The 21,481-nt window shown below is 34.6% G+C and overlaps 1 protein-coding gene across 1 annotated transcript; it reads right to left on the minus strand.

Annotated features, from left to right (window-relative positions):
- Window positions 1-1,023: 1,023 nt before the first annotated feature.
- On the minus strand, window positions 1,024-2,549 carry LOC112749107 (uncharacterized). The gene is made up of 2 exons (XM_025797372.1): window positions 2,448-2,549; window positions 1,024-2,253 (listed from the first exon to the last, which is right to left on the minus strand). The coding sequence occupies exons 1-2, from the start codon at window positions 2,547-2,549 to the stop codon at window positions 1,024-1,026; spliced, it is 1,332 nt and encodes a 443-aa protein (XP_025653157.1).
- Between the last annotated feature and the right edge of the window lie 18,932 nt (window positions 2,550-21,481).

Here is a 21,481-nt window from a genome sequence, read left to right on the forward strand (position 1 = left end):
CAGCCTTTGGCATCTTATATAGACTCAGATAATAAACAAGTAGGCTATTTAACACAGATTTGATGAGGACTAATTTACCGGCTTTATTGAGGACCTTGGCATTCTATATGCTCAGTTTATCCTCCTCTTTGTCTATAGTTGGCTTCCAAGTTTTCACCAATCTCAGGTTAGCTCCTAGCGAGATCCCCAAGTATTTAACTGGGAGATAGGCTTCCTGGAAGCCCAGTACGCTGCACATACACTGTACCCATCGATCATCACAGTTGATTGGAATCAAGCTAGATTTGTCAAAGTTAATACTTAACCCTAACATCAATTCAAAGCAACGGAGGATCCTCCTATAATTTTTAACAGTCTCTTCCTCTGGAGGACAGAACAGAATTGTATCATCCGCAAACTGTAGGTGCGACAGCTCAATATGATCTCTACCAACCAGTAGGGGAGATATGCCGCTGTTTCTAACTGCCTCCCCAAACATCCTGTGTAGTACATCCACAACAAGTACAAATAAAAATGGAGACAGTGAATCACCTTGTCGAAGGCCTCTTTCCATCTTGAATGGATTAGAAGGTAAACCGTTTATCAATATAGACATGGAACATGTACTGACACACTCCATGACCCACCCTCTCCATCTTCAACCAAATCTCATCTTCTGCATCACAAGATCCACAAAGCTCCACTTGACTCTATCATATGCTTTCTGGAAGTCTTACTTTATTATTGCTGCTTCCTTCTTCCTCATTTTAATCCACTGTACTGTTTCGCAAGCAATAAGAGCCCTATCATGAATCTTTCATCCCTTCACAAAAGCACTTTGTGTCTCACCTACTAGCCCTGGCATTACCGCTTGCATTCTCCTAACCAACATCTTCGAGATGACTTTATACACACACCCTACCATGCTAATTGACCTGAGATCTTTAATTTCCTTTGCTCCCGTAAACTTTGGTGCTAGTGCCACCCAGGTGAGATTGGTATCCGCTGGTAGCCTAGAAGACTGGAAAAAATCCAACACCATTGTCATGAACTCAGGACAATTTCATCCCAACACTTCTTTATGAAGTTCATGTTGTGCCAATCACTTCCAAAAGCCTTGGTAGATTCACAATCCCATACTTTTTCCCTAACCTCCTCAGTAGTCGGTTGCATCTCCAAAGCCAAAGCATCCTCTTCATCGATCATTTCCACCAGCCCGTCTCTGAACCCCACCATTGGAGCCTCCTCCTGATGATACAAGTCCTTGTAGAAATTCCTAATCGCAATCTTAATCCAAGCTTGATTCCATATCAGTCTTCCATTAATGACCAGTGCATCAATCCTGTTGTTTCTCCTTCTTGTCGAAGCTAGGTTGTGGAAGTACCTCGTGTTCTTATCAATATCCCTCACATGTCTTGAGCGTGACATCTGTTTCCAATGTAGTTCTTTTTTCACATACCATTTCTCACAGCATGCTATAAGCGCCCTCCTTCTTGCCTCCACCGTTCCATCATAAATCCCTTCACCCACCATGTCATCAATCTTCTTAATCTCTTCCTCAAACTTCAGAATTTTCTTGTCCATGTGGCCAAAATTGGCTTTATGCCATCTCCCCAGTGGAATTGTCAGAGTCTTCAATTTATCTGTGAATTGCACGCCGCCTAATCCTCTCCATTCCTCCTTTACCATCCTCAGGAAACCATCATGCGTAAACCATGAGTCAAGACTTCTGAACGGTCTCGGTCCATCTCTGATCCTCTTATCTTCCACTATAATAGGACAGTGGTCAGACAAACCCCTTGGGACACCTCGTAGTCGAGTCTCCGAAAATTCCTCAAGCCATTCCACGCTTACCAGTGCCCTATCAATACGACTACAAGATCGTCCTCTGAACCATGTAAACTTACGATCTGTAATTGGCAAGTCTACCAAACCCATGTCATGTACCCAGCTCTTGAACTCTTCCGCCGACGGGGTTAATCTATCAGTGCCGCGTCTTTCTGCCACTTGTACAAATTCATTAAAGTCCCCCATGAAACAGCAGGAAACCTGACATAAACCGGCTATGTAGCACAGCTCCTCCCACATAACAAGCTTCTCATTTCTATCAAGTGCACCATAAACCAAAATAAAAGCACAATTGTAGTTATTCTTCATTATAACCCCTTCAACACACAACCATCTCTCACCTTTATAAGAATTTCTAATTTTAAAAAACTCATCATCCCTTATTAGTAGCAGCCCACCAGAAGAACCAAAAGACTCAACATAATCCTAACCCGCACAACCATCCCCCCAAATTGTTGAAATATCAAATCTAGTCACCAATTGTCTTTTAGTCTCTACCAAGCCTAGCATGTTCAATCTATATTTTTGCTTTAGGTCTTTTACCATCCTCAGTTTTCCATCACCCCTTAACCTCCAAACATTCCAAGAACTAAAGATCATTTTAAGAAAATATCGCACACCTTTTTTTGAGTTTTGGGTCTACTTTGTCTAGCTTTTGCCTTCTGTTTAGCCAATATTCTCTTCTGCGCAATTTCTTCATTCTGTTGTTGGAGAATCGCCATGATGTCGTCTTCTTCATTATATAACTCTGCTCCGGGCTCTTTTGCTTGTTCCCAAGTCCTTCTGTTCTCTATCAACTGCTCATCTATTCTTGAATATTCGGTGTCACTTGCAACATCATCGTTTGCCTGTGTTCTGTCTCCCACACTGGCCTCATCATCACCGTAATCTTCTCCATCGTTATGGTCCTGTGTAATTTTGCCCGAGTCGCTTCAACTCCTCCCCCTGCTTTAGTACCTTCTTCATAAACTCTACCATCTCTTCTAGCATCATTGCCAAGATTGTGCCTTCCGTTATGCTTGTATTCAGCCCCGTCATTTCCTTGTACCTCTTCAGCCCCTCCATCCCTTTCCTTCATTCTGCGACCCTCTTCAACCACTGCAACTCTTCCGCTTCCAGCCTTTACAGCCGTATTAACATCGGTTAATCCTAGCACACTAACCGAGCCCTGTCGATTACCATTCTGATGGTGCACCTGTGCCTTCAACTTTTCTTCACCCCTGTCTTCAAGGTGGCGTCCTCAGCTTGGGTTCGGTCCTCTTCCATCCTCCAACTGAGCAAGCCGCAGCTCGGGTGAAGGTTCATCACCGATGTCCTCATGGTGTTCTGTACCAAGACGAGGATCTGGAGATCGCCACCTAGAGTCCTCTTCTTCCAGGTCGCGCGTCACACTATGCATGCCGCCTCCTAGGTCTAGAAACTCCAAGGCAGCAACATTAGGCACGTCTCCAACCTGCAAGAGTCTCCCAGCCTGACCCGAACGAACTCCACCCGGCCCACTAGAGGGTACAGCGTCCGCGCCTCCAGGATACTTGGGACCCTTGGAGCTTGGGCCTACATGACCCAACATGTTTTTGCTTCCTCTTATGCCGTTAGTGGGCTTATAAGCTAAGCCACCCAGTTTATATCTTCTATTATCTTTGGCCAGCACATTATGATTATAAGAATATTCCCAAGACACAGTTTGTTCGGATCCAGCCTCATTGCTCTCTTGGCATCCCACTAAAACCGCTACTCCTTCAATAACATCATTATTAGTTTTATAAGTTACCAATTTCATTTGATTGAGACTTAAATATTCATAACTCCACTCATTCAAAATTGTTTCTGAATTTACCAATCTAGCCTTGTCTTCAACCTCATCCCACCATCCCTCCATTATCACCTCCGCAACTTGATCTGTACAGTTTGTTGAATTTGCCGTCCTTCTCAACCATATGGCTACATCATCACTATCTCTTCCAGATGACATCTTCTGTTGTTCACATCTGTCCGCAACTTCTCCCATAGTTTCCAACTTACATTTCTTTCCATATGTTTTATGTCCCACCTCTTTTACCAGAACATCAAACCCACTAGTACCTATTGTGATATGGACCCGTTCATTGATCACATCCATCACACAAGTATCAATTTGTACTCGGCCGACACTAAAAGAGCTGCACAATTCCGTCTCTTTATCGCACTCCACCACCTCACCCCCATTGGCTTCCTAATAATCTGAAGGTGTCCCCAGACCATGCATGTAACGGAACCCTGAAACACTCCAACCACACTCTTCGAGTTTCACTTTTCTCCAACTCGTTCCATCTCCATACACTATTAAACAATTGTAGAAGGCTATTCATTTTGAAAGTGTAAATCTCTTCCCCAATCAACAGACTGTCAAAGGTCAACAGAGCTTTATATGCTCCCATTTCACGCACCTGAATAACTTAAGAAAAGTTCTTTGCAACCGAATCCTTCAATGACCTAAAGTCAATAGCCTTCGTCGATCCACCTACAAGGCTTTTTTGTAACCAGTCCAGGTTTTCTTTTGCCACTGCTACCTCCACCTTCTTCGTCCACCCATTTCCATGTGGATCCTTATGCATCATAATATTTTTGCAAGTTCCAGCTCTACTTTTTCCTGCTAGAGTCCCACTCTCTCAAGGTCGTTAGATCCTCGTCTTCTCCTCATCACCTTAACTCACGCATGTATATACAATAAAGAAAAAATGCACGATAAATGAATCTGGAGTATGGGATGGAGGAACTTGGATTTGGAGTTTGGAATGGAAGTAACCTTTAATTTATGTGAATAGGAGTGTGATGAGTTACTACAAGAGTTACACTTGTTACTGTCAAAAGTAGAGTTACACAGTGAAGAGGTTGATACACTAATCTAAAACTATGATACACATTTAATATGATCACCTAACCAAAATAAATATAAAAATATCATTTTCAAATTTCATGTTTTGTATTTAATATAAGAATTTAATTTTGATATACTGTCAAGTCTAAGATATATATATATATATATATATATATATATATATATATATATATATATATATATATATCCAATTATATATTACCGTGTTAACAAAAATAAATAAATTTTATCCAAAAAATGAATGTGATTGAATAATTATATAAAATATTTTACACTTCAAGTGCATTAAAATTAAACTTTTTTTAATTAATTTTCATATGAATATTAGGGGTGGTAATATGTATCCTATCCGTAGGTACCCAACCCGATCTAACCCAGTCAAATAGGATTGAGTGTAGAACAGGTTTAAATGTGAATGGGATAGGGTGTGGTTTGAATTTCAATCATATCCGACCAACACGCACCCTATATATGTATATGTAATGTTATATAAAAATATGTTTTCAAGTGAGTGCGTGTTGAACCAATGATTTCTATCTTGGTGTAAAAAAATTTTAACCACTAAACCAAGATTTATCATCTAGTTATTTAATCTTCTATTTATATAAAAGCCAATTGTATTTAGCGATATATAAAAACCCAATTATAACACAAACCCTAATCTTTTCACTCAAATCACCCCTATCTAGCGTCCAACCCTAATCTGATCTCCCCTCAGTCTCTCTGCGCCTCTTCGTTGAAATTCGTGCTCTCTGTTCCAGTGCTCCCCTCACCGGTTCTCCGTGCTCGTGTCTGTGCTCACGTTTAGCGCCATGGTCACTGTGCTCTGTGGCTATCATACTCTGTGCTCACCATCCTATGTAGAAATGAATATTCGATATTTATGTTGTTTATGAAATGATTGTGTTATTTGTGTTGAATTTTTAATTTACATACTCAATAGGTTATATAATAATATTGCATCTTTTTGCTAACTCGTAGATAGGGTCAGGTATCCGGGGGTTGAGAATGGATAGTGTTCTTGCCTGCTTGTGCCGAGATATGGATCGTTCTCCAATGAAGGTCGGCAAACTCCCAAGGTAGAACACAAAATACGTCAGCGACGGAAGAACCGAGGTGGTGGGTACTTGCAAAGGTCCTCCAACGCTCAAGTTAGTAAAGGAATATATGTGTATATGTTTTTCTTGGAAAAGATTGAATACCTTTTTTATTCCTGCCCTTCTCCTTATATCTGGTTGGATGAAGTTGATCGTTTTCTTATAACGTCCGTGAATTAACTGTATATCCGACATTATTGGATGAAAATAAATGCTGATTATTCTGAATACTCGGTTACAATCGGGGATTATGCGTTACCGAGCTATAACTCGTAACCGACTTTACTGGTCATATCACAGCCCCCAAGCTTGGCCTGACTTGGAGGAGACAGGTTGAGCTTTTAAATGATTATTGACGAGTTATAGTTCGGTATACAGAGCCCCCAGGTCAACGTGGCTTATCCGAGTCCACCCCTGGCATATAAAAGGGTTTGGGTGTGTGAAATAAATTTGAATTATTTCTTTACATTGGTTGTTACGTTATTTATTTATTATGGTTTAGTTCAACTTCCAATGCCACTTTCCAACCGTTAAAGTGGCTTTGAGTTTCACGGTTAAGATTCAGTTATGGAACTGAAAAGTTAATTAAACTAGTGGCTAGGGTCCAAGCTTTCTTCATCCTTATTGTGTTTAAGTGGGAGGCAGAAGCTTTTAAAGAAGAATGAGTAAAAGAGGTTAGTAAACTTCCTTCACTTCTCTCTGTTGCAATTACTTTCTCTAGTAAATTCGTGAAGAATGAGTGATGAGAAGAAAAAATTGTTATCTCGAGTTGAAGATGATGAGATTTATGACTGGGTTGACAGTGATGTTCACATACAGGCTTCGTTATTTTCTGATATGGAGAGTGTGAATCGGGTAAACTTGGGTAGGATAGTAAGGGCTGGTTTTCATGTAGAATTGTTGCCATGCAATCGATCTGACCGTGTTTTCTATAGGAAAAAGGATTTTAAAAATTTTTACATCTATAGCTACATGATCGAAGAACTGCGAGTTAAACTTCCTTTTTCCAGTTTCGAATGTGATGTGATAAAACAGATGAACTGTGCTCCCTCTCAAATACACCCGAATGGCTGGGCCTTTATCAGATGTTTTCAAGCTTTGATGGATTTTCTTGAAATTAAAGCAGAGTTAGAACTGTTTTTTTCCTTATTTCAAGCCAAATGGGTATGGAAGGGCTTATGGATTAACCTAAATAGCACTCCAGGCTTCTCTATTTTTAAACTTTATAAATCGTCCTTTAAGGATTTCAAAGAAATGTTTCTGAAAGTAAAATCAGTAGATGAAGAGTTTCCATTTTACCTTGATGAGCACTTGGGAGAAAAATTTCCAATGTATTGGTGTTGCCACCCGCAACACATACTGGGTCCCAAACTTATCAATAGTCAGAACGAATGTATAATATCATTTTTGATTGAGATGGTGGATAAAGGTGGTTTGATATCTGTGTCTGACTTGCTTCCCTGGAAGGAAGATAAATCGGCTGTATTAAAATATTTCGGTGAGAAATTTGAAAGAATTCTTGTTCAATATTATTTTTAATTGTTTATCTTATTAATCAGTTTTCTTTTATTGTTACAGCTGGCAATTTTCCTGGAGTAACTGCTTCAAGCCTAAGATCCCGCTTCAAAGCTAAAAACTTTAAGGGGTCCTCATCAAATCCGGATAAGGTGGATGGTGGGGCTGAGATGAACCAGCCCCCACCGAGAAAGAAGGGTATTGTATTTAAAAAAAGAAAATCGGACTCGGTTATTCAAGATGAGGTACAGGTAAGGGGGATAAAGTGCAACTTGAAGACTTATCGGGCTTTACCCTGAGACAAGAGAAGTTGCATTTGTTTGAAGATGAAGGGGATAGTTCTTCAGTGTGGAATAAGAAATTTCCTTTTAACGTTGTGGCTGATGAGGTTGTGTAATCTATGACAGATATAAGTCGGGTGGAAGAGGTTGGGGACGTAGGTGTTGACAAATTTCTGCAGGTCATGCATTTCTGGAACATATATGATTACTGTTTTTTTTATATTGATGTTGGATCTACAATTTTAGGTACTAGGATTTTGATTGGCTAGCATTGGCCGTAGTCAAGAGAAAAAACACAGAAAGGAGATGTGCGAGACTTCCAAAATTGCTGAGCTAAAAGAACAGCTAGCGTTGGGGGAGACAGGTATGAAGGAGTTGAAGAAAAAGTTATCTAAAGTTGAGAATGAGCTGAAAGTGGAACGAGAATGTCATGAATGAATTGCTGCTTTGTTGAAAGAGAAAGAAAATAACCTGTCAAATGTAAATGACAGAGTGATTGAGTTGTCCTCAAAGATAAAGGAGTTTGAGAGTAACAAGGAGGGTGATATTCTGGATGCTTTCGCGGAAGGTTTCGAACGAGCTGTTAATCAGGCAAAATATCTTGTCCCTGATGGAGAATTCTCAGCTATGGATCCTGGTAAAGTAATTCGAGACGGTAAGCTTGTAGATGATGAAGAGATTGCTGAGGAGGGGGACGATAATCTGGCCGATTAATATTTTACATATGCGTTATTGTTCTTTTTGTTTTAGTCAAGAGAAACTTCTATGTATTGTTTTGGATGTATTCCATTTGTTGGACTGAAATTATGTACTTAGGTACTTTTGTTAAGAACTGATGGATTAGGTTTTGTTGTTTCCTAATCAATTACTTTGTAGCCATGGGGAGGCTTAATGACTGTCGTTGTTGTTTAACTTGTTCGTGCATCCGTATTATGATAATGTGACTTTTAGTGTTATCAGTAGTTCCTTTGAAGGAATATGGTGTCTGGTAAATTAGAATAGCTTCCAATTTTGGAGGAAAATATGCGACTAAAAATGTAAAAAAAAAAGAAATTAAATTTTATTTCTAGCAGTACCTGTACATCTTTATTCTAGGTGAACCAGCCTCATTAAAACCCCCATGAGCAAAAAATTCCTTTTGGGAAAAAATTTTCAAGGTACGAAAAAGAGTACTGGTATGCTGCTTATTGTCAACTGTAATATTGTTTCAAGGAGTTGACATTCCATGTGTTGGGAATTTGGGCGCCATCTAGCTGCTCCAATTTATATGCTCCTCGACCAAGTACTTCAGATATTCGGTACGGACCATCCCAGGTTGATGCGAGCTTCCTGTGAGAAGGAGGTCGGCGAGCCTGCTCAGTTTTTCTAAGCACTAAGTCGCCAATGTTGAATGATCTTGGAATTACTTTTCGCGCATATTGTCGGCCAATTTGCTGTTGTACGGCCTTGTGCCGAACAGCTGCTGTCTCTCGAATTTCTTCAATTAGGTCGAGCTCTGCTTGCCGAGCTTGTTCATGATGCTCGGCTAACGTCCGCATGGAGCTTTGGGACACTTCCATGGGAATCATTGCTTCAGATCTATAAACCAGGCGAAATGGAGTTTCCTTGGTCGTCGAGTGGGCTGTAGTGTTATATGCCCATAGTACTTCGGGAACAAGTTCGGCCCATAGCCCTTTTGCGTTGTCGAGCTTTTTCCTTAATGCTTGGAGGATGACCTTATTAGCGGCTTCTGCCAGTCCATTGGACTGTGGATGCTCCACAGAAGAAAAGTGCTGCTTTATCTTTAAATTCTGTAAAAATTCCTTGAAATTATAGTCAGTGAACTGCCAACCATTGTCAGTTATAATGTGACCTGGTATACCAAATATACAAATTATATTTTTCCAAAAGAAGCTTATCATCTGGGATGATGTGATTTTTGCCAAAGGTTGCGCTTCAATCCATTTAGAAAAGTAATCTATTGCAACTACTAAAAATTTCACCTGTCTTGGAGCAGTGGGGAAAGGCCCGAGAATATCTATTCCCCACCTATTGAATGGCCAGCTTACCACTGAATGATGAAGATGTTCGGCAGGCATGTTAATGATCGGGGAATGCTTTTGACAATTGTTGCAGGTTCTGACTTTGCGCCTGCTATCCTCCCATATTGTCGGCCAATAAAAACCTGCTCGGAGTACTTTCTGCGTTAGGCTTCGAGCTACAAAGTGTATGCCACAGATGCCCTCGTGGGCCTCGGATAAAACAAGATCGGCTTCTGACCTGTCCAAGCATTTTAACAAAGGTTGAGAATAACCTCGCCTATACAGAGTGTTATTTAACAAGGTAAAAAAGGAGGCTCGTCGTCTGAATTTGTTCTTATCTTCAATTTCTTCCGGAATGGAACCATGACAGAGGTATTGAATATAAGATTACTACCAACTGTCTTTATTCAGAATGTTTAAAATGTTAACTGTATCAATGCTCGGCTTATCTAAAGTTGATTGTAAAAGTGTAGCAGTGTGTGCTTGTGTGGTCGCTAGCTTTGATAAAACATCTGCTCTGTGGTTTTGTTCTCTAGGTATATGAATAATCTCAATTTTGGAAAACTCGTTTAGCATTCTCTGGACAATGTTCAAGTATTTCGATAAAATCTTATCTTTTTTTTGAAAACTTTGATTTACTTGCTGAATGACTAACAACGAATCACAGTAAACTTTTAAATTATCAACATGTAAATTGGTAGCTAACCTGAGCCCAGCTATGAGGGCTTCGTATTCGGCCTGGTTATTGCTGGCCTTGAATGAAAATCGGAGAGAATGTTCGAGAGCTATGCCATCCGAGCTTTCTAGCAACATGCTTGCACCAGCTCCTTGAGGGTTCGAAGCGCCATCTACGAACAAGGTCCAGGACTGACCCCTATCATCGGAATATGAGTCAGTAAACTCGGCCACAAAATTAGCCAAACATTGTGACTTAACAGATCCTCTAGGTTGGTACTGAATGTCGAACTCTGAGAGTTCAATGGACCACTTAATTAGCCGTCCTGCTAACTCAGGTTTAGAAAGTATCTGCCGAAGTGGGTGTGCTATTCTGACAATGACTGTGTGACTCTGAAAGTAAGGTCGGAGCCATCTTGCAAAGAAAATTAATGCTAGGACGAGCTTTTCGAGCCTTGGATACCGAAGTTCTACATTTTGTAGTGACTTGCTCACGAAGTAGACCGGCTGCTGAACTTTGTTGTTTTTTGTAATAAGAACAGAACTAATGGTCACATCAGTAACAGACAAATATAAATATAATGGGTCGCTGAGCATTGGTTTCTGCAAAACAGGTGGTTTGGAAAGGAACTGTTTCAAGCTCAAAAATGCGGCTTCACACTTTTCATCCCAAGAAAAGTTATTTGCATTTTTCTATAAACATTGAAAAAAGTTAAAGGATTTGGATGCTAAGCACGGCAAGAATCTGGACAATGCCGCTAATCTGCCTATCAATCGCTGAACTTCCTTTATCGTCTTCGGACTGTGCATGTCAAGTATTGCTTGACACTTTTCTGGATTTACTTCAATACCCCGGCTTGTCAAGATAAACCTGAGGAATATTCCTCCCCAAACACCAAAGGCACACTTCTTGGGGTTTAGCCTCATGTTATATTTTCTGATCTGTGTAAATATTTCATCAAGATCTTCTATGTGGGATTGGCCGATCTTTGTCTTGACGACCATGTCGTCGACGTATACCTCAATATTCCTGCCTATTTGCTGCTCAAAGATCTTATTCATTAGTCTTTGACATGTTGCACCTGCATTCTTTAAACCAAAAGGCATAACATTATAGCAGTAATTACCATATTTAGTTATAAAAGCTGTTTTTTCTTGGTCTGATGGATGCATAAGGATCTGGTTATACCTAGAATATGCATCCATGAAACTCAAAGTGTCGTAACCACAAGAATTATCTACTAAAGTGTCTATGCAGGGTAGAGGATAAGCATCCTTAGGACAGGCTTTATTTAAATCAGTAAAGTCGACGCACATGCGCCATTTACCGTTATTCTTTTTCACCATAACAACATTGGCCAACCACGTGGTGAATCTGATTTCTCGGATGAACTGTGCATCGAGGAGTTTGTTGATTTCTGTCATGGAGGCCAATCACTTCTCCGCTCTGAGGTTTCGCTTTTTCTGAGAAACTGGTCGGGCTGCTGGACTGACTGCTAATTTGTGTGTGATTACTGACAGACTAATCCCTGGCATATCCCCGGAAGTCCAAGCGAATAGGTCGGCGTTCAGACGCAAGAAAATAATCAGCCTCTCCCTGACTTCATTATCAATTGGTGTTCCGATAAAAGTAAATTTTGCTGGATCTTCGGTCAGGGTGACCTTTGTCAGATCTTCATTAGGCACGGGGCGTTCTTGAAAGTCGGCCCTTGGGTCTAGCTCTGCTAGGATTGGTTGTTCGGATTGTATTGAGTTGACACGAGCTTCGGTGTTCCTTCTGATGGGCTTCAAGCTTATGTTGTAGCAATGCCGAGCTTCGTGTAAATCACTGTGGATGGTTGCGACGATGTTGTCCTGCACAGGAAACTTGACACAAAGGTGAAATATGGAAACAATAGCAGCAAATCTGTTCAAAAAAGGTCTTCCTAATATAATATTATAAGGACTAAAATAATCTACTACAAGATATTGGATGTCTTGTGTCTTAGATAATGGCTGTTCGCCGAGTGTAGTTTGTAACCACACAAATCCCAGCACAGGAACTCGTTCCCCTGAGAATCCGACCAAATCTCCTGAATATGGCTGCAAAATGTTAGTGCTCAGTTTCATTTTTTGAATTGTGGCAAAAAAAAAAGTACATCAACGCTACTCCCTGGATCAAGTAGTACTTTCCGAACTATAAGGTCTCCCAATTGGATGGAGACAACCACAGGGTCATCGTAGTTGGTGTGGCTGCAATTAAAGTCGGCGGGGCGGAAAGTCATCTCGGGGATGTCCTGAATTGGTTGAGAATTATGGGCAGTATCCCCAACCGCTAACATAGCTCTGTAAGTCCGCTTCCTGGCCGAGCTTGTATGTCCTCCGCCGACGTAACCTCCTGAAATGCAATTGATCACTCCCTGAGGTCGAGCTGGAGCTTTATCTTTTTCCTTTGACGATAGACCTATTGTAGGTTGTTCAGAACTTGATGTTGTTCTCTTCTGTATATGTCCTACAATGAATTTGTCAATGTGGCCTTTTCGTGCCAATCGTTCCAGTAGATCCTTAGCAATTACACACTCATCGGTTGTGTGGCCGTGTTTCTGATGAAAGGTACAGTATTTGGATTTGCCAATATTTTTTGGTTCGGGATAACTGCCTGCCTTCCGGGGGGATTCGATCAGCTTTGAATTCAATATTTCTTTAATAATGTCATCCCTTTTGGCGTTGAACTAGGTGTACGATTCATAACGGAGAACTGGCTTGAAACTCTTCTTGTTATCGCGAGCTCTTTCATCGTCTTTAGTGACCGACTTATCTGCCTTGCGCGCTTGGTGGAGTTCTTCAATATCTACCTGTCCCTTGGCCTTCTCACGGAATTCGGCCAAGGTTTTTGGCTTAGCGACAGCAATGGTCTCCTGGAATTTACCTGGACGAAGGCCGCTTTTAATGGCATGAAGGTGAACCTCAGGGTGGAGATCGGGGATTTTCATGGCCACCTTCGTGAAGCGAGTTATATAATCCTTCAGACTTTCTTGTGGTCCTTGTTTAATGGTTGTTAAGTAGTCAGAATCGTGGAGATATATTGTCGAGGCTGCAAAATGGTCTTCAAACTACTTAGCCAGCTCCTGAAAACGTGATATAGAATCTGCAGGCAAAGAGCAAAACCAGTCAAGTGCAGGACCGTCTAAAAAAGATGGAAAACATCGACATAAAATAGGATTAGATGCACTGTTAACAATCATAATTGATCGGAATTTTTTAACATGTTGCTTCGGGTCACCCAATCCGTCATATGGGGTCAAAGTCGTCGGAAGGAAGAATTGTCTGGGGAGCTGGAAGTTCATTATGTCAGCTGTGAACGACCCTGCAGAATTGTCGAGCTTTTCTTCCTCATCATCGGGTTGGGCCCCTTCACTCTGATGTTCCCCGTCATTCCTGCTCCGCGGTGTCTCAGAGACATGAGTTGGTAGCGATTGTCGCTCGTCATTCCCGTGTTGCTCATGGTCATCATTATTGTGCTCTAAACGAGCATTGACTAGTTGCGCGATTTGATTTTGCATTCTCTGATTCTCCTCCGCCATCCGTTGGTTCGCTTGCTGAAGCTCGGTCACCATCCGTAGAAGCTCAGATGGGGTAGGGGGAGGAACATCAGCCATAAGGAATTTGGGGCTTACATCAAATGATATCTCAAATTGTCGGCCCCACGGTGGGCGCCAATGTTCTTGCCTGCTTGTGCCGAGATATGGATCGTTCTCCATTGAAGGTCGGCAAACTCCCAAGGTAGAACACGAAATACGTCAGCAATGGAAGAACCGAGGTGGTGGGTACCTGCAAAGGTCCTCCGACGCTCAAGTTAGTAAATGAATATATGTGTATATGTTTTTCTTGGAAAAGATTGAATACCTTTTTTATTCCTGCCCTTCTCCTTATATCTGGTTGGATGAAGTTGATCGTTTTCTTATAACGTCCGAGAATTAACTGTATATTCGACGTTATTGGATGAAAATAAATGCTGATTATTCTGAATATTCGGTTACAATCGGGGATTATGCGTTATCGAGTTATAACTCGTAACCGACTTTACTGGTCATATCAGATAGGATTAGAGTTGACATATTCTCAACCTGTAACTAAAATTAGGATTGGGTCCAAACCCTATCCTATTGTATTCATTATCATCCCTAATGAATATAGGCTTCTCTTCAAATAGTAACTTTTACTTTTCTTAGTCTAGTCTATTTTTTATTTGATCTTTGCTATGTCTTCATTCTTTGTCTTGTCATATTTTTTTTTGTTAAGTACGATTTTGGTCCTTAAGATATATTTTTTTCATCTCCAATTTTTTTTTCATACAAAATCGTCCGTAAGGTTTAAAACCAAGTTTTAAAATTGTTCTTTTTACTTAAATATTAAAATTTTGGACTAAATTACCTATAATAAAAAAATAAGAGAAAGAGAATGTTTCTGCTCCTGTAAAGGAAAAAGGAAAGAAGAAGTTGTCTACGATTCACTTCTGCCTCCGCTTCTGCCACTACTTCTATATAATTTTGGTCCCTAAAATAAGACGATTTTAAAACTAAATTAAATCTTAGAGAGTAGGGACGATTTTATATATAAAAAAAAAAAATAGAACCGAAAAATTTTTTCGACTTATATCTTAAAGACTAAAATCGTAATTAACCCTTTTTTTCTTTCATATATCACATGATTTTTCCTTGATATACTGCGTATATTATCATTTGATAAAAATTAAGTATACACGTTGAAATCATCAAGTATTATATTTATAAGGTAAATACTATCGTACAGTCTTTAAAATAATATGTAAGTTACCTTTTTTAATATGTCATATTCTAACGGGTGTTTATTTATTTTAAATTTTAGTAAAATTTGTTGAATGACTAATTTATCTAATAAAATAAAAAATAAGAAATTAATTTCGGGTCATTAAAATTTGTTGAAAATTTAACAAAATATTTGAAAAATAATGTTATATATTAATCTTTTTATTTTTTACACAAAATCTCTTATTTCTAACAAAAATTAAATAAAAATTTAGACCTTCATAAAAAATAATTGTAAATTAGCTACATTAATTTTTAAAAAATAAGATATAAAGTGTTTCAATTTATTTTTTTTCATATAATTCGAAACCAAATTATATAGAATAAATGTCCAAATTTAAAAATCTACTTGATACGATAAACTTTTTAAATTAAAAATTTTTACGATGACACTAATTTGTGTTTCTATTTTTAATTTGTCACATCAATATTTTAGTTTAAAATTTAGTTAATATAAAATTTTTTTTAAATTAATATTTTAATAAATATATAATAAATATATTAAAATAAACATTGAATTAGAATGTGATATATCAAAAAAAATAATTTATATGTTACTTTAGAAAAAGTAAGATAACATTCCCCTATTTATAATTCTCACCAAACTTCTCTCAAAATAAGATTTTGATCTAACAATTAGAAAACCTAAATTTGTTAGGCTGAAATAGTAAAATAATACGGTTGTTTTCCAGAGCACTTAAAAATTCGAATATCAAACATTGGAAGCGAAGTTTAAAAATTAAAACCACTAATGAAAAGAAATCCCTAGTTGGGAATTATTATAGAAATTCTTGACATTTCATCAGACTTGTGTTAGGAATTCTGGTAATATATGTATCATGTATGGGCTAGATTTCACAAAAAGATTAAAGATGTGATAAATGTTGCTAAGGGAAAAGTATTAATGATTAAAAAAAAAAAAAAACGAAACAAGTCACGGACAAGCAGAGGTTAAATTAAATAAAAAAATAATTGATATTTGATCATTATGAATGATGATATAATAAATATAAAAAGGTAAGAATAAGAATCATAAATGAGTTAAGTTGGTGAAGTGAAGGTGGCAACTGAACTGTGTCCTCTCTGTCTTAATGAGCGGCGTTTCTTGTCTTAACCAAACCTAACCCATTAATGCCATAAAGGTGTTTATTCAGAAAATATTGTGTGGCCTTTAGACAAAACAAAACTTGTGTGGTCTCAATCTTCGTTGTCTTTTGGTTTATTGACTTTAATATATAAAAGCTTATAAAGATGAAATAAAAAAAATAATACTATATAATAATTAGCACTATATCATGTGTCTATATGTATATGGTATTTAAGAATGGTAACACTATCCAAATTTGTGGATACTCACTTCGTCTTTATCCGTTCGGGGTGGATAATTATCCGCCTCGCACCGGAACGAGTTTTAATGGAGCAAATTCTTTGACAAGACGAGGTAAGGTCGGGTTTAGGTTAAATTCGCCTCTACCGTCTCGGTATATATAAATATATATAAAATAATTAATAAAATGATTAATAATATTATATTATATTTAAATTTTATTTTATTTTAATTTATGTTATGTATATAAATGATGGTTATATAATTTTTAAAATTTAATTTTATTTATTGAATTTAATAATTATAGGAACGGATAGAGACATGACGAGTACCCATAAAAATAGATTAAGGTTTAATATTTTGCTACCCGCAAATAAGGGCGGAGGGTGCGAATTTTTGTAGGGTGGAGCGGAATCGAGTAAAGCAAAAATTTGCCTCTACCCGCCCCGTTGTCACCCCTATAGTATTCTCATATATATTTAGTATTGAATTATATATTGGGTCACCCCAAGAGTTGTAAATAAGCCGGGTTATTTCACGAAAGTTTGTGGTTGGATTCATTTAGTTTTATTAAATAAATAAGATTTAGATTTTTTGTAAAATTTATTAATTAAAAAAGTTAGATCATATATTTAAAAAAAATTATAAAATTTATTAGATTGACTTGTCAACATATTTTTTTATAAAAATAAATTATCTTTAGTTTAAATTTTTAACTAGTCACTCATATTAAACATAAAATAAAACTAAAAAGAATCAATAATCAAAACTAGTTAAGATGGTAGTTTTTTTGAAAAAAAAATTTATATTTATAAATTATAAGTATAGTTATAATATGTGACTAAAAATTAATATATAAATGAATTATATTTTATAAATTATGACTTATAAATCATAAAATGTATCTAATGTCAATTTAATTTTTTTAAATTTTATTATTTTGAATTATAATTTACGAAATAAATTTTTCAAATAGGTTCGTGAGTTTTTCGAACTTTCTAAGTGTGCGTTTGGATTATAGTTTGTAAACAGGAGTTTGTATAAAATTAATTTTGTAAAATTGATTTTGATAAAAAGTAAGTTTGTGCATGTTAAGGTGATTTATGTTTAACAATCTTTATATCAAAATGAATTATAGTAAAATAAATATTGTTTGTATTATACTACTCAAAATCACTTTTAAATAAAAAATTACTAAAAAAACATCAATTTAAATATTTTTTATATTATCCTATCATCTTAATTAATTTAAATATTTAAATAGATCTTATTAATTAATTTTATAATAAATTAATATTTACTTATTAAAATAAAGTAACATATAAAAGTTAACAAAATATATTTTATATTAAACATAAAAAATATATTTTATTACTTATGAATAATTTTTTATTTAATTTATCTTTCTAAATGGAATCATAATCTATATTATAAAAAAATTACAATAAAACATAATATACAAACATTATAATTATAAATTTTACAGAACCGAATAAATAATAAAAAATTTTAACTAAAACAAAAATATTAGACATAAAAAACAGTAAATGATAAAAAAAAAGTTAATATGAACAAAAAAATAATAATAATTGTGAAAAATAATAATATATATGAAAAATCAGAATACTAACAAAAATAATATAAAAATTATTTATTATATAAATAAAATAAATATAATAAAAAAAAATATGAAAGAAAGTACTAAAAATTTTATAATGTTAAACAAAAAGAAAATATTTTATAATTGTTTTAATCTATCAATATTATTTAATTTAGTATTATTTTAAATTATAAATTTTCATGATTTATGATTCTATTATTACTTATAATTAATTTTTTATTTATTTTATCTTTTTTTATAGTATCATAATTTATATTATACAAAATTTTGATAATAAACATATTATATAATAATTACAATTACAAATTCTACAAAGTCGAATAAAAAATAAAAATTTTCTATATAAAATGAAAATAGAATATATCAAAGAATAGATAAAAACTCATACAAATAAGAAATAATAAAAATTTCATAAAATCAACAACATGTATGAATAAAAAAACATAAAAATTAATATATGAAAGAGAGTAATAAAATAATTAAAAAAAATAAAATATTCACCTTTTTACTGAGAAATAAATTTAAAAGATTTTGATGAAAAGAAATTGTATCGAAGAACTACGAAAAATTAGAAAGAACTATTGTGAAACCATGAAAATAATGGTTATTGGTATCCTTTTTATAGAAGAAAATAAAAGATAAAGTTGATAAAAAAGAAATAAATTTTTCACCTAATTTCTCACTTCTGCGTTCAAATAAATAAAAAATTGCCAAACATAAAAATAAAACGTCCAAAAAATTCAAAGACACTTCTTTCTTTTTCAACACATTTGTCAAAAACACCCTAAATATATTAGACTTGAACCTGCCTATAAAAGATAGCTTAGACCATTTATTTACAACTTAAACGAAATTCGGTAAAATTAAAGTTCGAATAGACCCATTTTTACCTCTAATCACGCCAACAAATAAATCATCCGGAACATTAATATCTATATAAATGATGAGAATTGAGCTACATTTTTTTGGAATTAATCAGGCATTTTATGTACGGTATTAGTAATAGTTTGTAATGTAGTACTTTTTTTTATTATTTTGTCATTATATTTGGATATTATAAAGTATTCCACTCAATTAATTAATTGTATTAAAATTTAAAGATATAAATTATACAATTTAATGGATATATATATATATATGATTAACTAATTGTATAAAATATTTTTTATTTAAAGTAAATTAAATTAAATCTAAAACATTGTGTTACCATAAAATATTTTATTGTTGAAGGTTTCATTTCATTATATGTTTATTTGGACTTTCCTTTTTTTTTTTTTACTGCAAAACGATTTGTTTGGGTTTTAATGAAATGAGAAGGTCTACTAAAAACGCAATTGAAGAGAGATTGAAGTATGTTCCCGGGCCCATGAATGTTAATTAAAAAAAAAAAAATCTGTCCATTATTATTTGATTTTAATTATTTTAAATTTTCCTAGCTAGACCTACATGATATGGACTCAGCTACTTCCCTTCTAACATAATAGTTACATTTGAGATTGAGCCTACCAAAATCGACCCAATAGCATAAAATTCAATACAGGAGGCCTAATTAATATGGGTCAGATTTACTTATACATAAGTCTCTTAAAATTCATAATTGATCTGATTTGAAAAGTAAGGTAAGGACTCTTCTTACTATTCCAGTTATCACCTTCAGATAATAACATAAGGAGTAACTTATCAGTCTATCACTCTTTAAAGAGTAACCATTTACGATATTTAAAAATTATTTTCAAAAATGACTAAATTTAACATTATTATTTTATAAATATCTCAGCATACATGTATTTTTTTTAATTTAATCTGACAAAAAACATATTTAAATTTTTGCTGATTTAAATATCAAAATCTCTTACATGTATTTTCTATTATCTAAACAAAAATATCGGATAAATCACCATCTCAATATTCAAGTCGAATTTTTTTTCAAAAGCATTTAAACCTCATATCCAACTCCTAATTCATCTTAATTTGAGATAACACTTCAAAAGAAGTATTATTTAATCTCCTAAAAAAACTCACTGCTAATGGTATGAATATTTTATTAATCAAGTTAAGTATTGAGTTGATTGCAAGAAAATGCCTGCACATTATAAAATTAACCACTTACTTATTACACAAAGGAGATGGGATGGATATATTACCTAATTTTTTATTTCATTTTTAACTATAAAATTCTTTATTTTTAAATATGTTCAAATGTTACAAGATAACTAAAGGTTCTTGCAATTATTTGCAATTCTTTATTGATCTTTTTCTGGTGACAAAGCAATTGATTTTAAAATAGAAATTTCATACATAAAAACTTTTCTAATTCTATCCGATTTAATATCTAATGAATCCTACCAATTTATCCGAATTATTTTTATTTATTATTGCCTTTGAATATTTATTATTTTTTTAACAATGTATTATTTTCATTTCTTAGTGCGTTGTTAGTAATTTATTACTTTTAGAATATATTAAAAATCCTACTTTAAATAAAAATATACGTTTAACTTATTCAATAAAAATTGTATAATAAATAATTAATAAAGTAAATATTTTATAAAATATATATCTTTTATTATTTTATATTAATAATACATATAAGGTAGAGAAATCAAGTGCAATAGGCACGTTATGCGGGAACTATTTTCTAATCAGCATGGTTATATATTTTGAAAGGAATAATATAAGATTATTTAATTTATTGATAAAGAAAAAGAATGCTATTATAATTTCAAAATAAATTTGACAACATTTAACAATTTAAAACATGATAATCATAGTTGTGATAATATTATACTAACATAACTCGATAAAGATAATTTTATATTTGTTAATAATACAAATTGTCTTATATAACATACTTAAAAATTATTTTTATAGTAATTCATATTTGTTTTCTTCTATAAAATATGGACCTTAACATACTTTTAGTCTTTATAATCTACGGGGTTTTTGTTTTATTATAAAATAAAAAAATATTTTTTCAGAAAAAATGATTTAAATTTTAAATATTAAAAATACATTTTCTTTTAGCATTTTAGATGAATTCGCTGCACTTCCAACTAATTTCTAGTTTTATATAAAGTTTGTCTTATTTTAAAAAAAAAGAAAGAGAATAAATAGAGAATACATAAAGAGAAATTAAAAATTGAAAATGATAACATAAATAGAGAATACAATAAGTATGGCTTTTTCAATATTACCCGCAGCAATTATTATTATTATCTCGAGGAGTAAACAGGAATAAAAACTTTAGTTTGGTTTAATTTGAGTGAGAAGAAAGGTTAGAGAGTTGAATATTGGACAGAAAATAAGCATAGCTTCTTTAATGACAATTATTATTCGTTGTCTCGAGGAGTACAAAAAAAAATATACAAATAAACCCTTTCCAACTCGAAAAAAGCAAAAAAAAATTAAGGTAC

This window comes from Arachis hypogaea, chromosome 15 (genome assembly GCF_003086295.3).
Source record: "Arachis hypogaea cultivar Tifrunner chromosome 15, arahy.Tifrunner.gnm2.J5K5, whole genome shotgun sequence".
In the NCBI taxonomy this organism is placed as follows: domain Eukaryota; kingdom Viridiplantae; phylum Streptophyta; class Magnoliopsida; order Fabales; family Fabaceae; genus Arachis; species Arachis hypogaea.

Excerpts from the sequence above, each read along its gene's own strand:
- LOC112749107 (XM_025797372.1), bottom strand. The coding sequence starts at position 2,549 with ATGGCGATTCTCCAACAACAGAATGAAGAAATTGCGCAGAAGAGAATA. Across the intron at positions 2,254-2,447 it reads GACCCAAAACTCAAAAAAAG|GATTATGTTGAGTCTTTTGG; the intron begins GTGTGCGATATT and ends TGTGCGGGTTAG.